At 34.0% G+C, this 15,714-nt stretch overlaps 3 protein-coding genes across 3 annotated transcripts; all 3 read right to left on the bottom strand.

Moving 5' to 3' along the window:
* Window positions 1-980: 980 nt before the first annotated feature.
* Window positions 981-3,935, bottom strand: LOC109159714 (cytochrome P450 86B1-like). Its single transcript, XM_019307809.1, has 2 exons — window positions 2,451-3,935; window positions 981-1,552 (listed from the first exon to the last, which is right to left on the bottom strand). Exons 1-2 carry the CDS (start codon window positions 3,744-3,746, stop codon window positions 1,148-1,150), a joined length of 1,701 nt encoding a protein of 566 aa, XP_019163354.1. The 5' UTR covers window positions 3,747-3,935; the 3' UTR covers window positions 981-1,147.
* Window positions 3,936-10,606: 6,671 nt separating this feature from the next.
* On the bottom strand, window positions 10,607-12,361 carry LOC109160329 (nicotinamidase 2-like). Its single transcript, XM_019308652.1, has 2 exons — window positions 11,921-12,361; window positions 10,607-10,928 (listed from the first exon to the last, which is right to left on the bottom strand). The coding sequence occupies exons 1-2, from the start codon at window positions 12,252-12,254 to the stop codon at window positions 10,666-10,668; spliced, it is 597 nt and encodes a 198-aa protein (XP_019164197.1). The 5' UTR covers window positions 12,255-12,361; the 3' UTR covers window positions 10,607-10,665.
* Window positions 12,362-12,776: 415 nt separating this feature from the next.
* LOC109160330 (thioredoxin-like protein YLS8) lies at window positions 12,777-15,615 on the bottom strand. Its single transcript, XM_019308653.1, has 2 exons — window positions 15,358-15,615; window positions 12,777-13,307 (listed from the first exon to the last, which is right to left on the bottom strand). Exons 1-2 carry the CDS (start codon window positions 15,475-15,477, stop codon window positions 12,999-13,001), a joined length of 429 nt encoding a protein of 142 aa, XP_019164198.1. The 5' UTR covers window positions 15,478-15,615; the 3' UTR covers window positions 12,777-12,998.
* Between the last annotated feature and the right edge of the window lie 99 nt (window positions 15,616-15,714).

The following is a 15,714-nucleotide window of genomic DNA, read 5'->3' as shown; positions in this document are numbered from 1 at the left end:
TTAAATATGTACATTATAAAGAGAAAATGGTAATTTTAGTTTATTAATTATAAATATATATATTGTAGACTTAGTCCGTGAATTATTACCATATATATAAAATTTTCATTTTTTTTTTTGAATACACAAAATTTTCAATTTAATTATGTGTAAAGTGATACTTTTAATCCACCATTAACAAATTCTATTAAAAATAGTGTTATACATTAAAATTTCAAATTAATGAATGGCATATTTGTTATTTTATAGAGTTTTCTTAAATTTCTTCAACTAAATCTTCACATATACAAATTCTCTTTATTCGTAATATATAAAAAAATGTTAGTTTTCTAAGATTTATAAACATGCATATGCTTGTTTTCATTTAGTTTTAATGTTAAATGTCAATATGTTGGTTAAAGAATGAATTGAATTTATCTTTCTAAATAATCATTCTAGGGTGATATTTATATCATCGGTTGTATATTTCTTCGATAGTGCAATATATAACGTAATTAGTATGTATGACTTATTGGTAATGTTTTTATGTCATACAAAGATTCTTGAGAAATATTTAAGCAAAATGGATGCTCAAATAACCAACATTGATTTGTGAATTATAATATTTATATGCATATCAGTTTTTATATCAATTTTTAAGTTTGCAAATTATTTAATATCAATTTAATTGACCCGTATCCATTATCTGTGCTGCTGCTTTCTTGAGTGTTTCTCTTTTCAAATTAGTAAATTTGGTGACCAAAATCAACTAGAAAGGAGTAGGTATTCTCTTATATATCTTTCCAATTATTTATTTCATCATTAGTCAATTCAATTGTTTCCAGTTTCAATCCTACTAAGATTATTCAACATTTGGTCCAGCAAGTATTATTTTTCTCAGATTCGGTGTTTTCCATGTAACCAAATCTTCTGTAGAAAATGGTAATAAGATAAAAAATCATACACACAAAGAAATAAAATGGTTGTTTCTGAGTGGAATCGTTTCTGAAAAATAAATATACAGAAATTGAAAGAAGCAAAGTCCATTCTTAATAGCAGTCTCCCATTCTTGAACAACCCAGTTTCCCAGTCTATATATCTTACTTACCACCCAAAAAAAAACAACAATTAAGAAGTATAATATTGTTGAATAATAACCCACAGGTTCTTACTCATTGTTGTTCAGATAGTGATGAAGATGAGGAGGATCGCGCCTGGAAAGAGTCACCTTCAACCCATATTTCATGTAGAGTGTGAGAGCCATTTTTGGCTTGACTGGATGATTCTCAACCACCTTCACATGGTAGCGGTACAGTATAGATGCAGCTGCGAATTTCATCTGGTAATATGCGAAATCTTTGCCTAAGCAGAGCCTTGGGCCGCCATTGAAGGCGGTGAACTTGTAAGCAGACTCACTCATGAACCTTCCATCTCTTAGCCATCTCTCTGGTTTGAACTCTCTGCAATCTTTTCCCCACAGGCCCTCCATTCTCCCCATTGCGTAGATTGCGTAGATCACTTTGGTTCCCTTCTTTAGCACTGTGCCGTCTGGGAAAACATCATCTTCAAGAACCTGTAAGCATTGAAGAGGAAAGGTGGCTAAGAAATGGATGGTGGAAAACCATTGCTTTTGTTTCTGCTACACTAATTTTATCAGGTTTCTCAGCTTATGCTTGACTAATCCTAAGCCCCCAGAATCTCGTCCAAGAGCTGCTAGAGGAGGTAAACCGCTAATTGCCCCCGTAGCCCGTCAGTCCCCAAGTTCACACCCCTTGCCTAACCCCCACACTGACGTTGGAGTAATGTTTTAGGGTGATTGGTCGAAGCAACTGAGTTAGCTCTACGGGGCATTTTTTTAGTCCAGTTTCTTGCCTATTATGAATATATGATCCTATTTGGTAAAATAGATAGTCTATCAGCCAATTTTAGCTGATCTGACCACTATTAGCTGTTTGATTTAGTTAAACCATCAATATAAGTGTTTGATTAATTAGCTTTTTGTAACAACTTATTAGTGCTCCAAAATGTTAAAATTCAATAAGCTTCTCAAAGTAGTTTTGTGAGAAAGTTATTTTGTATGTAATCAGCAGTTAATTTACCAAACATTTTTCTACAATCAGCTAATACTGTTGGAAATTATGGAATTTCCGACCACCTGAAAATGATCTTAAATCAAGTCGAAAGCCTTGTTCCGACCACTTTCGGCATCCGAAAAAATCTTTGTTGCTATTTTCGACCACTTTTTGCTTTCGACTTGATATAAGATCACTTTCAGGTGGTTGGAAATTCCATAATTTCCAGCAGTGTAATGCTATCAACTAGTCAAACCACTAATCAAATCAGCTAAGAACCATTTACCAAACACCCCCTATATGTTTATCCTTTGGGTTGTTTTTTAATGGTGGAAGAAAGTGGTAATTTCTTGGTGTGGTTGGATATGGTGAAATAGCAAATTCTGGGAAGATTTTTACCTCCTTGTGATCAACAGGAACTGAAGGGTAGAGTCTGAGAGCCTCTGAAAGAGCAGCCTGTAGATAGTCCATTTTCTTGATCTCTTCTGGCTTGAATATCAATGTGTCCTGATTCTCTGTGTTGGTACTACCACCATTCTCCCTGGAGTTCAAAACCTGACAGATTTCACCCAGGATTCTCTCCTCCACCTCGGGTTTTCGATTCAGGAGCCAGAAAAACCAGCTTAGTGCCACAGATGAAGTGTCTCTCCCAGCCAATATGAAGTTCACACAAATGTCCCGCAAGAACTTATCCGAAAATGGCCTCCCATCTTCACCTCTCAGTCCCATGAACACAGTTAGCAGATCTGATCTCTGTTTGCTGCCGTCTGATGCCAGGGACAGCTCCTTCTTCCTCGTCCTGATCACTTCGTCTGCAAACTCGTCCACCTTTTTCAAAGACTGCTTCAGCCCCCGTTCTGTCCCCACCCCGAGAGCCCTCATGCTCCTCCATATAAACGTGGGGAGGACAAATCGAGTGATAGTTGCCTCTGTTGCAGCCTCGAAGGCCTGCGCGAATGGGATCTCTGGCAACCCGGGGCGGAGGCACCCCGGGTCGACTCCAAAGGCAATGATGCAGACGTTGTCGAATGTGAGGCGGAGGAGAACGTCCTGCAGATCGAGGGGCACGGATTGCTCGATACAGTCCTCCATTACAGGCAAAAGCCTCGAGTGGACGAGCTCGAGGAGGGAATTAGTAGTGAGGTTTCTAAATTTGGCAGAATGGAATTCAAGGCTGGCTGGTTTCCTCTGGCTCTGCCAAATCTCATCATCTGCGCTGAAAATCCCATCCCCCAGAAGATCCTGGACCGTGCTGCGAAAATACTCCCCTTTCGGGAAGTTTGAGAATCTTGTCTTGAGAAGATACTCCAGGTTTCTTGGATCAGAAGTGACCACACAGTTGAGATTAGTGAACCATGGCCCTCTGAAGGTGAACGTCCCATTCATGCGGCAAAGAACCCCAGAAATCCACTCATACATGTCCTCCTGGAGCCCAAGAATCAAAGAAGGTAACATCCCCACAATTGGCCAATAAGCTAACCCATGTTTCTTCCCTTGACGCAGGGCATGTATTGTCACGAAAACCGTGACCGCGAGGGCCAATTCCAGCATCTGAACCTCGGGAAAGAAAAATACGCCGCCACTGCCACCACCGCCGCCTCGGGAAGGTTCGGTGCCGGAAGAATTGGAGGAAGAAATAATAGGCATGTTTTGAGGGTTGATTATGGTCATAATGTTGTGAGAGTGCATGGGCATGGTGTGAGTTATATGGTAGAGTTGGCGTGCATGAGTCTATGTGCTTATTATAGCGGTTTTAATTTGGTGAGCTGAAATTTTGAAGGCTGCTCTTTCATGTGACTAACTGTATGTATGGAGGCTTAATTAATTGGTTTTCACTTTACTAGGAAGGAAGATTGTAGTTTTCTTGAAATAGGGTTTATGTGTTTGGAGTTATTATTGATTGATTGTTTTGGTGGTGTTGTGTTGTGTTTTGCATGCTTTCCATTGTTGGGTTTTTGTTGACCGTTTGGGGAGGCTTTGGGTTTAGGAGGATAAGAAGTGGGTGTGACAGTTAACCTAAAGTCCACCCATTTTTTTTGCTTCCTTTTTTTCATTTCATTTTTGACTCTATATCTCCAAATTTAAAATTATACATATTAAATCATCATTAATTATTAATAAAATAAGTCTTCTATGTAACCGACGAATAATATTTTTTAGAATAAAAAATTATTATTATATTTTAACTAAAAAGTATTACAGGTATCACGTAGTCTTATACAAGACTTACTCATTAATAAAAGAGTGAGTGAGTTTTTTGTGAAATATCCGTGAAACGGGGGATTGAACAATTCATATACTTTCTCAACCTATTGAGGTACAAAGAACCAATAACGCCTCTACCAAAGCTTGAACTCACAACCTTCCAATTAGAAGTTCAACCCAAATACCATTAGACCATATAATCTTAGTGAAATTAAGCAGTTATTTATGAGAAAAATTGTAATTTTTTAAATCAAAATGTAATATTAGGAGTTGAAGAGTTACTTATGAGATAATTTGTAATATTTATGAATGAAAGTGTAATACTTATGAAAAATTTGATTCCTCTCATAGATAAAAGGAATTTTCCGCCAACTATTATGTAGTGTGATGATACTTCTGTTACCATTCATATACTTTCTCAACCTACTAAAATACAAAGAACCAATAACGCCTCTACCGAGACTTGAGAACTCACAATCTTCCAATTGGAAGTCCAACCCGGATACCATTAGACCATATAGTCTTAGTGAAATTGAGCAATTATTTATGAGAAAAATTGTAATTTTTTAAATCAAAATGTAATATTAGGAGTTGAAGAGTTACTTATGAGATAATTTGTAATATTTATGAACGAAAGTGTAATACTTATGAAAAATTTGATTCCTCTCATAGATAAAGGGAATTTTTCGCCAACTATTATGTAGTGTGATGATACTTCTGTTACCATTCCAAATGAGTGGTCACGAACCCTAGTGAGAAAATATAGAACATATACTACATTGTAAAGAATCATGAGTATTTAAGAAAGATTAACATGTTTTTTAAGAGTTCTACTACATATACTTTCAAATCCTACTCCTTCAAATTTACTTTATAATGTGGCGAGCGCCGATAAGTTATTTTCTTAATGTAGGCCAAATTAAGTATTAGAATGGGAGTATCGAGTTCTAATATATGTACTTTCAAATTTTACTTCTTAATGTGACGAGCGATGATAAATTATTTTCTTCATGTGGACACAATAAAAATATCTACATCAAAATTAAGTGCAAGAATAAAAATACATATAGTATTTTCCGTTGGATCCGTATCATATGTACTACCTTTTTGTTTTAACAGTACGGTTTAATAATAATTATTGAAGTATCATTGCTAATGACGACACGTGGTAGCTATGCTGGACTAATTGAGATTCATGAAATTTCTTGTACTCAAACCTGTTAGTTTTGGGGTACAATAATTGAGATGTTAGAGTAAACTTGGCATACACGAACACCTACCATTTGTGGTTTTGTATACTATTTGGTGTTCTAATTAGGTAAGTTATGAGCTTATGACATATATAGGATGCTGAAAAGTGATTTACAATAAACTTTATGTTTGTTGGGTTGACTGTTGTATTTAAAACTTAAAAGTGGTAAAAAGTCAATGATTCGTTTATAAATAGATTAAATAATGAAGAATTAAATTACATTTAAAATTGTCACCGAAATAAAGATAATATGATCACTTTTTATATTGACTAATTAAATTTGAAAATGTCACATAATCGAGCAGTAAATATAGAATTAACTCTACGTATCCACACGGGCTTAGTTCAAGATTTAGTGGACAGTATTTGGGGTAAGAGACCAAGGTTTGAACCTCGGTAGCGGCAGTGTAGGAATTATGTCCAAAATGGACAGATTCCTTGTGCGCACTGGCATTTAGCCCTGCGTGATTGCCTTTTGGGGTAAGAATTAAGTCTACGCTATGATACTGTATTATTTGTTATATTTAATTATTTTGTGATAAAATAAGTTTGAAAAAGTCTACAACCGCTACCTGAAGGTATGCATTGCGTGAAATCCGTCTTATGATTCTAAAGGCAAAGAGCTACAAGGAAGTAAACGAGCTTATTAAGTTTTCCATAGCTGATCGACTCAAACAAAGCAGGTCAATAAACCAACTCGAGAGTCAAATTTGAAACCTTATGAGTTATGATTAGTTGATTACCAACTCAACTGTCCGACTAACTTTGTTGGGATTGCCCCTAATAATAAATTAAACTCCTTTTTACTAAGGGAGATATAAGATTTTTAAAGGAAAAACTGTCAAATTGGCCGCCTAAGTCAAGTGGAGAGTCAATTTAATCAAATTAAAAATTAGGGACAAAATTAATAATTACAAAACAATTGAGGGACCAAAACAATAATTTTCCCTATTATGTATTATTTCAGATTAATAGTGTTGTTTTGTAGAATGATTTCCATAGCTTGAAAATACTTCGTTTTCACTCTACGATCTGTCTCCATTTCTAAATTTTTTTCCAACTTTCTTAAAATCCTTTATGTTTTTCCCTTGTTCACTTCGTTGTACTATTTATTTGAGTGCTCGAATAAATCATACATAATATTAATTTTTTGTATATTGAGAAATTGACGCTTCAAAGCTTTTAGTATTATTGGAGGAATCAAATCGATTTTAAGAAAAATGTAAATCACACGCCTTGGATTGACTATTTTGATATGAAAAATGACCAAACCGGAATTTTTTTAAAAAAAATTATTTTTGTATTTACACCCAATATGATGGGCTCATTGTGGGCATCAGACACTGCTCTTTTTACCTAATGAATCACTGAATAACCTTAATTTACTCATCTCCTATTATGTCGGATGAACTTCTAAAATTGCAATATGCGATTTCTAGTTTGATCATTGATGTCTATAAAGAGTAATTTCTTTTTTCTATTTTTCTATTTGTTGAGTTTGGGTTGTAGGACCCAACCCAAAATATATTTTAGGCACAAATAAACTAGCTAGGTTGCCCAACCACCACCTAAGTTATCTTAAAACACAAAAAAGGTTGGCAAGCTGCACGTATTGGGTATAGCCGTTTAACTCAAGTGTACTAATCCTTAATACTCAATTATAAAATAATTTTTTAATAAAAAAAAGTGACTGATTTTATGTTTCCCTTTTAATAAAGTTTCTTAATTTTCACATGCTTTATGTATTGTTATTATATTCATTTTTAGTAAAGTTAGCCAAGTCACGAAAAACTAATAAATATACAGAATTTATTAAAGTTGGCATAATTTTTTAAAAATATTAACAAAATTTGTAAAGAAATAATTATTCAAAAATGTAAAAATACGGAGTTTTTTTTTTTTTTTTTTTTTAATTTTTTATAAAGTATTGGACGAATACTAATTTTGTTATGTGTTGTGAAATTTGAAAGTGAGTCAACATTATATTTTATGGATATGTAATGAATTAATGACGAATTGCAATGACTTTCAAAAAATGACGAATTGCAAATGTGATAAAACAATCGTAGGCACGCTTTTGAAAATGAGATGGTTTTGCATGGGTGCCAATAGCCTGACTCTAAAATCCAAATGGGTAATCCCCCAAAAAATTCATTTAGTCATTAATAAATGGTTTGATTTGTATAAAAGAATTTATAAGAAATGAAATTCAAAATTATGAAAAGGATTAATGCAGATTTTATACCAATTATTTGTTATTTACGAAAAAAACTCGCAATTGTTATTTGAAAGTGCGCATTGGATAAACCGTGCCTTGTAACCTTAGCTATTATTTTGTTATTAGAAAATAAATTTTTGAGAATAATTACTATATAAAGGCTGAAATACCCTTACATAATAAAGCCGAGTGAGGTTAGTATTGTCCCAAATTAATGCCATTTTTTCTTCCCAAATGATAAGTGAAGTCAATATAACTCTAATTTCTCAAATTTAAGAAATTGAAACTCCAAGAAAAAATGTTCCTACCTATTAACCGAAAAATTAAAGAGAATTCACATATGAAACAATTAAAACTTTAAAGAATTTCAAATCAAGAAAACCAAACGACTATTTTAGTGTTGATTCTAACTTTCTAAGGCCAAAATGCTATATATAGACTAATTTTTTTTTTTTTTCACACACTAGAAGAAATGTAATTACAATAAGAGTGTTTGGAAACTAAAAAAATGACTTTTGAAAGTCATTTTCTGAATATTCATCATGTGTTTGTGTATTCAAGAAAAATAAATTAAAGTCAAATGAAATATTTATGTTCAACGAAAAAAAAAAAAAGTCCAACTTGACAAAAAATGTCTTCCTAACTAGATTTTTAGTTAGAAGACATTTTTCGAATTTTTTATTTTCTCATATTTATCCTCTATCTCATCTCGTAATTTCTAGATTCCAAATTAGTATTACCACTGATAAGTTACATATACTCCGGGTCCGTGCCATCGCTTACAGTCGGGTCGGGGTCTCGCGGTTTGGGTCTTGGCCTGCGGGTCGGGGTCAAAGGTGGCAGGTCAAACCCGAGATGGGTCAAACCCGCCACCTCGTTGACCCTATATAAGGGCTTCTAGCCCTTCATGTTGGCGGGGGGAGGGGGGGGGGGGGTCTCTCAGCTCTCTCTCTCTCTTAATCCTTCTCCACCCTCTCTCTATACACAAAACACAAATACATTCCTATGAATAAAAGAGACCATTTGGCCATCTCTCGGCTCTCTCTCTTAAGCTATGCTCTTCTCTCTACACCATAGATAAACATACAAGAACTTTATCAATAAAAGAAGAACATTTTGAGCTACTTATTGTCTTCTCTCTTCGTGTTCATACATATTGTATACTACATACATACATACTTTCTACAGTACATACGATCCGACCGACCACGGGAATTAGTACTATCAACCACCAACACTGTATAGTACCACACCAACACCACACCACCACTACTACTTATTAGTTATTATGGAGTATTATTATTATTATTATTATTATTATTATTATTATTATTATTATTATTATTTTAACAAATAATATCTCATTTTCAGGAAAATGAACTAAACAGAAAAAATGTAATTTCTTAACTTTCAGGCAAACACAAAAATATAATTTTCTAACATTTAACCAAATATTAAAAGTTAAATTATTTTCTAAAAATTATTTTTCAGAAATTGTAAAACATTTTCAGGTTTTTAAACCGACCCACTAAATCTATCATTAATTAGTGTATGGAGTACTTATATGCATGGTTGTAGCATAAGATCATCATTTGCATATTGTATAGGTTAATATACACGTTTTCAACTTACCATTCCATTCGTTTTAAATAACAACATTTTCAAAGATTTATCCATATCTAGCTGACATCTTATTATTAACCTAATGGATGGTACGGTTAAACTCATATCCAATAGACATTTTCAATCCAAAATATTCTTTGCTTTCCCTTCACCAAACAGTTGTACAAGTTAATGATTTGGCAACCTATTAACCATTGGTCGCAAGTTAGGCTTAACAAGTGTCTATTGTCATTTGAATAGGTTAATGATTTGGCAACCTATTAGCCGCTGGTCGCAATTCTAGTTTAGGCTTATGTCACAAGTGTCGTCGGTCATATCAAGTGGTTACGTGCATGATTGAGGCTATGCTCAACAACTTATTTCTTTGACCATTTGCATGCGGTGACCATTTTGAATTCTTATCTCGATTACCGTTCTAAATTTTAAAAGAAAAATAGCATTTTTTCTGTCCCGAGTTATATATTTATAATACTTTTTTTCACTGTTTTTCTTCCTGAAATGTTAAATAGACATATTTACTATTAAAATAAATATTTCATTTATTTTTTTTTCTCCAACAAAGTATGACCACAAATTAGTTCAAACCAAACAGACACTATAGCAACCAAATCAAAGTATTCCAATTACAATTCAGAATCGAAACTCGATATTTAGAGTTTATTAAAATCGCGAATCGGAACGGCCGGTTCATGTTCCGAATTGAAAAAAATAAGATACATTTATTGTTGAATTTAGACTATTTTAAAATAAAAGATAAAGTTTTAAAATAAAGACGGTTCAAAATCGCGAACCGGATCCAAAACTGCCAGTTCACGGTTAAAGATCCAGTTTTTTCGATTCGTAATTTTAATAAACTGAAATCCAAATATTGGGTTATGGATCTGAATCATAACCGGAAATTTTTAATTCGATTGGTATAGTGTCCGATTCAGTTCGAATCGAACTGTGGTCATCCCTACGTATACGCAATAATTTGTTGGAGAAGAAAAATAAATAAAACGTTTACTTTAAGGGTAGAAATGTCAATTTAATATATCAGGGGGAGAAATCGGACCACTTTTAGAATGATTGAAGGGGGTTAGTGTACTTACCTGAATAATTCAGGAGAGGAAAAGTGCTATATGTATATAACTCAGGAAGAAAAAATACCATTTTTTCAATTTTAAATAAGTGGTCATAAATTCATATTTTAGTGGTAATAACTTAAATTCTTTGAGTTAAAAATATTTAAAAAAGTATAGAAATATAGAATAGATATTACCGAGAAAAATGTACATTATATATGGCACCAAATCAAAATGCAATGATAATAATATTTACTCCTCCAGCTGAGGCTTTGAAAATGCATCCTGAAGCCTTTTGCAATCAAGAAGATAGGCAAAACCGTACGCCATGTTCTTCAAGGTTGCGTCGTGCAGTTCTGCGGAGGAGGTGGCGGTGGCGTCGGTGGAGAAGAAAACCCTAAACCCCCTAACAAAGGCCTCTCTTGCGGTGGTCTCGCAGCACAAGTTGGTCATCACCCCCGTCACAATCACCTCTTTTGCACCCATCTCACTCAGACTCTGCTCTAAGTTTGTGCCTACATATGTAGCCCCGAATAATGCACATAAATATACAAATAATAAAAATACATACAATGATAGTCATATTAGTTATGAGGAGGGCAAAATTTTTTATGAGACTATCTTATAGCTTGCAGATTCTTATTTGGGTTGAAATGATGATGTATTCTCTCTGTCCCATTTTATATAAATTAATTACTATTCATTGATCAAATTAACATTTTTTTCTTTGTTTATTTCTATTAGCATGTTATAAAAAATTTTAAATTTGATTTTTTTTTGTGTGTTTAATAATACTTTTAATGTAATTTCTAAACATATAAATTTTAGATATTAATTCTAAACTTAATATTATGAAAAATTAAACTGTAAATAATTTTAGTCAGGCCTCGTTAATCAAACCCGACATATAAAATGGGACGGAAGGAGTAATACACAACGCTAATTACGAATAAATTGTTTGTTACTCATAAGCTCACGCCTAAGTGTTGGCCAGCCGCCTAGACGCCTAGATTTACCACCGTAACCAATGATCTAGGCCAGCTGCCTAAGTGTCAACCACCTAGTCAATTAGGTCACCTAGTTGGTCAATTAGCTATTGTTCTATTTTTATAATAAATTATTTCACTCAAAATGACTTTAAATAACTCTAAATCCTTCAAATGTTTTTTAAATTAATATTTAATATTTTAATATTAACTATAAAGTATTAAATACTTTATAATTACTAAATCTTAAAAATAAAAATAATAACTAATTAAATAGAAAAACACGGGTGCCCAGGCCCGACCCGATCAATCGACGCTATGACATTCTTCATGCGCAAAGAGCACCTAACGATTTTTTAACCATACTTTTAAGAAGAAAGGGTAATAATTTTTTAAGAGAAAAATATAATACCTTTTACATTTTAATTTAAAAATATAATATTTTTCCTCTAAGTCTCAAATTAAAATGTAATATAATAATTCACATGAAAAACAAAATAAAATGAAAATGAAAATGTTACCTGCGAAGGCGCTGTAAGTAGTCTTTTCAACCACCAAATCGGAATCCGTCCGGCCCAGCTGGGGGATGAGCTCCGCCTCAACGGTGCCGTCCATGATGAGGTCGCCGTCCCACCACTCGTACAGCATGCCGTAGTCATCCGGAGACTTGTGGCGGTGGCGCGTGAATATCACGCGCATCGACTGTCCGCGGCAGAGGTCGATGGTGGCCTTGATCGCCGGCAGAATAGGCTTGGCCATGGAGTAGAAGTAGTTCTGCATGTCGATCACCAACAGGACGGCGGATTTGGGGTCTGGATCTCGCTTCCTGACGTCATATTTCTGGTAAGATGACATTTTGGTTTTGTGAGGTCCAGAGATATCTCTCTAGATTTTTCAGAGAAGTCTTCTAGCAGCACCCAAAACTTTCAATCGCTGATAGTATATTTCAGTATGACAAAAACATTATTATTATTATTATTTTGAAACATGACAAAAACATTATTGAAGTGGAGGAAGTAATGATATTTTTAAAACAGGGCCGGTCTTTAAAAAAAGAAGAAGTGATGTTTAATAGTTGAATTTTAGCTTATTTATTTATATATAGTGATTGACAGAAATTTACAATTATTATTGAATATAGTATGTACTAAATAAATTTTATTTTGCAACTTTAGTCGGCGTGCTTACTATCTGATTAGTTACCAATAAATTGGACTTATTTGATGTATTTTAATGACACATCGTCTGCTGTTGATTACAAATGTTACTAGTACACATCAAGTATCAACATCATCAGGATATATATATATATATATATATATGAGTTCTACTACATAAACTCCTAAAATTCTACTTCTTCATTTATACTCCCTGAGATGGCAAATCAGTATTGGTTATTTTCATCATGTGGGTCCACTGAAAAGTGTCTAAATCAAAAACATGTGCGAGAGAATAAAAGTTGGGAGTTTAAAATGAGAGTACACCAAGTATTTTCCTATATATATATATAGGTCAAGATTATTCACAAACATTTGTGCAGCAAGAAACAAACTCATGTTTGTGTGTACCAACAAGTTGCAGCAGATGCGATGCAAGTGCTCAGTATCGATACTTTGTGGAGTAATCTTTTGGAGCAATGACAAGACCGCGGCCCTTTCTAGCACCACGATAAACAGTCTCGACAATGTCAATGAACTCTTGTTTGTCCTTCAGTGCCCAGTTGATCTTGTTATTGTTCCCGGTGCCAAGATCGATCATGATGTGTTTGTTCCTAAAGAAGAACATCACAGTCGACGGGTCATACAGTTCATACATCGTGTTGAAGTCAGGAACCTCAGTGATATCGACAAGGTATAGGACAGCAAAGTTCTTTAATGTCTCAGCAACTGAGGCCAAAACTTCATCCATCTGAAAACCATAAACCAATTAGTAACCCTGAAGGCTGAAGCCACTCCAAAATAAGAAAACAATGCAATATAATAATTTAAAAAAAAATTGTAGGAAAACATAAGTGAATACGCAATCAATGGCACATTCAATAAAAATTAAAACATAATACCCCTAAAGCATCCCACACATAATTGCTCTCGGTGGGACTCAAAACCAGGTCAGGTGGTCTCCCTCAGTCCCTCTTTCCCATTAGGCCATGAAGTCATTGGCAAATGGTCAAGTAGGAATTTAGAATCCATGATTTGACACCAGGTATTAATAGATGTCATAGAGGGGCAGATGGACAATAAGACCAATTAGAAGGAAAGTAGGAAACACAGATAAATTGGGAAAAAAGGAAATCAAAGATACTATATACTGAATATTTTACAAAGACAGTTAGCCAACTGCTAATGCAATAAAGTTCAATCATTAACACCCATTGTACATCACACCAATTATGTGAATTTAGTGAACTTTATTTTTCTAAAGTTTCAACAGTAAGGAGTCAGATGTGTATATTAATAAGCATTATGCGCATCACTATGTTGCAAGCTCATTCACTCTTCTGTTTCCTCAACAAGCACATTTTCAACGTAGAAACCCAATACAACCACTAATATATTAATATGCACTGCACAGGAAATTATCAATGCACCATACTGTAACACCAAACGCAAGCTTGAACCCATGACAAATCATTGCACCAAGATGATTACTCACTTCTTGGAAACTATATACATATGTATACAGGGGAGGAGCCAGAAAGGAATATTACTGACTGGGGGTGAAAGCACTTGGATAAAATGGTCTGAATAAGAACACATTATAAATCACATATCACCTCTATTGATATGATATTCATAAATGCTTTTTCTTCAGTTAGATTAACTTCAAGTTTTTCTAGATTAATTTGAATACAAGGACATACAATATAAACTTATAAACTACATTGACTAAATAATTCATAAAAAGTAGACTTTTTAGAAAATATATTAGACTGAATCAAAAATTAACACACATAACACATACAAATTAATTAATCAATTTAAATAATTATTACCACACATAGCACATCTATAAATCTCACAAATTAACACACATTATAAATATAAGTAGTAAATTACTCAATTAGGAATAAATTTCAAAATTTGATATGAATCACAAGTCAATATAAATTTTACATCTCACAATTAATATTAAAAAAAAAAAAAAAAAAGACAAAAAAAAAAATCACAAGTTAGTCTAAATTTTACATCTCATAATATAAAAAAGACTCTCACCAAAAAAATAATATATATAAAAAAAAAGGAAGAAAAAGCTATGGCTCCGTCCATGAAGCCATCAGTAACTTGTATATACATTACTTATTTATATAAAAGCTACTACTATATATGTATAAATATACATACATATATATAAAGGGGGTGGAGAAGGGGCAGGGCTGAAACTTCCCCCACTCTGGATCCACCCCTGCGTGTGTGTGTGTGTGTGTGTAGTCATGAAGCCCATAAGTAGCATTGTCCTCAAACATAGCATTAGGTAGAGTAAAAAATCAGAAACCATAATTCAGAACCTGGAAATCCATTGTTTATGTAGCCTTGAAACCTGGATTCAATGTATTATCAAGAAAGACGGATAGTGATGAATGGCTCATACTCAAGTTACATTAAGAGAGTACGGTTTATTTTACACTCTAGGTTCATAGAATAGTTGTTTCACTTAACTTCTATAGCTTGGTTATTGAAGAAATTTGTCACAACAGTTCATGAATTATTACTCCATTAGGAAATCACATAACACTGAACTCACCACTATACTGTTCTCCGCATCTAAGGACACATTTCAACCCGCGGAAGTTACATTTTACTATCGAAGAACAAATAATTTACAAATATTGAGATAAGTCAAATGAAATTGCTGAAAAAGCTATTAAATTAAGTATAAATAAACCCAAAATATGTTTTCCCTCATAATCAGAAGTGAAATCAAGAAATTGGAATGAAAATCGAAAAGCTAAAGAACATACCTGCATGCAAGTCTCGTCCCAGTCGTGGCCGAAGCGGATAATGACTAGGCGCTCCTCCTCGGCGAGGATGGCTTGGTCGACCGCCCAACCGGAGTGAAGATGGGGCAGCAAGTACGACATCCTTTCTTCTCTTTCCCCTGAAATCAAATTAAGCAGGTGGAGCAAATGGTAGCGTGTTAGGGTTTGTAGGTCGCTAAGATTATAAAAGGAGAAGAAGAATCGGGAAAGTGGGAACCACGATGGCCTGATCTTTTATAATTGACGTTTTTTACCAAGCAGAGGTCGGCGCGTGTTAATTTGTCCAACCAACCAAACAAATTCGGCACGCGTTTTTTTTTTTTTTTGGGGTCTGATTTC

This window comes from Ipomoea nil, unplaced genomic scaffold, assembly GCF_001879475.1.
Source record: "Ipomoea nil cultivar Tokyo-kokei standard unplaced genomic scaffold, Asagao_1.1 scaffold2845, whole genome shotgun sequence".
NCBI classification, from domain to species: Eukaryota; Viridiplantae; Streptophyta; class Magnoliopsida; order Solanales; family Convolvulaceae; genus Ipomoea; species Ipomoea nil.
Note: the sequence above shows the minus strand (reverse complement) of the source record. Positions and strands in the feature narration are given on the sequence as shown.

Bases quoted from the DNA above. Each gene is read 5' to 3' on its own strand.
- LOC109159714 (XM_019307809.1), bottom strand. From the start codon at position 3,746: ATGCCCATGCACTCTCACAACATTATGACCATAATCAACCCTCAAAAC. The intron at 1,553-2,450 runs GTAAAAATCTTC...CAATGCTTACAG, and splicing joins TTCCTGTTGATCACAAGGAG to GTTCTTGAAGATGATGTTTT.
- LOC109160329 (XM_019308652.1), bottom strand. From the start codon at position 12,254: ATGTCATCTTACCAGAAATATGACGTCAGGAAGCGAGATCCAGACCCC. The intron at 10,929-11,920 runs GTAACATTTTCA...CTACATATGTAG, and splicing joins TACTTACAGCGCCTTCGCAG to GCACAAACTTAGAGCAGAGT.
- LOC109160330 (XM_019308653.1), bottom strand. From the start codon at position 15,477: ATGTCGTACTTGCTGCCCCATCTTCACTCCGGTTGGGCGGTCGACCAA. The intron at 13,308-15,357 runs GTATGTTCTTTA...TATGGTTTTCAG, and splicing joins GGGACGAGACTTGCATGCAG to ATGGATGAAGTTTTGGCCTC.